Genomic DNA, 302 nt, shown 5'->3' on the forward strand with positions numbered 1-302 from the left:
TCACTGAGTTCGGTGCTCACGTCGTGATGTCCATACCGAAGTGAAGTTTATGTGTTTTCTTCCCCGATGAAAATAATGAAATAGGAATAGGAAGAAAATGGAAGAAGATAACTCCAAATAGCTACGTCCCTTGGTTTTATGTCATGTCAAGCCTTTATTCTGACATTTAATACTGAGTTTCTTCTCTTCAAGTTCAGGGGCGTCAGAACAAGCAGTCTCAAGTAACGAATAAATATGGCCAGTAACACAGAATGACATAGAAATATTTAGAAGTGAAGAAGGTATATTTTCTTTCCTGAGGC

At 38.1% G+C, this 302-nt stretch overlaps 1 protein-coding gene across 1 annotated transcript in view; it reads left to right on the forward strand.

The window, feature by feature from the left end:
• The window catches only part of LOC119588141, a 12,616-nt gene extending 12,371 nt beyond the window's left edge, over positions 1–245 (forward strand). The window contains exon 6 of the mRNA XM_037936847.1: positions 193–245. Coding sequence (XP_037792775.1) covers positions 193–245 — 53 coding nt within the window. The remainder of the gene's footprint in view (positions 1–192) is intronic.
• Positions 246–302: the final 57 nt, after the last annotated feature.

The sequence above is a fragment of the Penaeus monodon genome, chromosome 23 (assembly GCF_015228065.2).
Source record: "Penaeus monodon isolate SGIC_2016 chromosome 23, NSTDA_Pmon_1, whole genome shotgun sequence".
Taxonomy (NCBI): Eukaryota; Metazoa; Arthropoda; class Malacostraca; order Decapoda; family Penaeidae; genus Penaeus; species Penaeus monodon.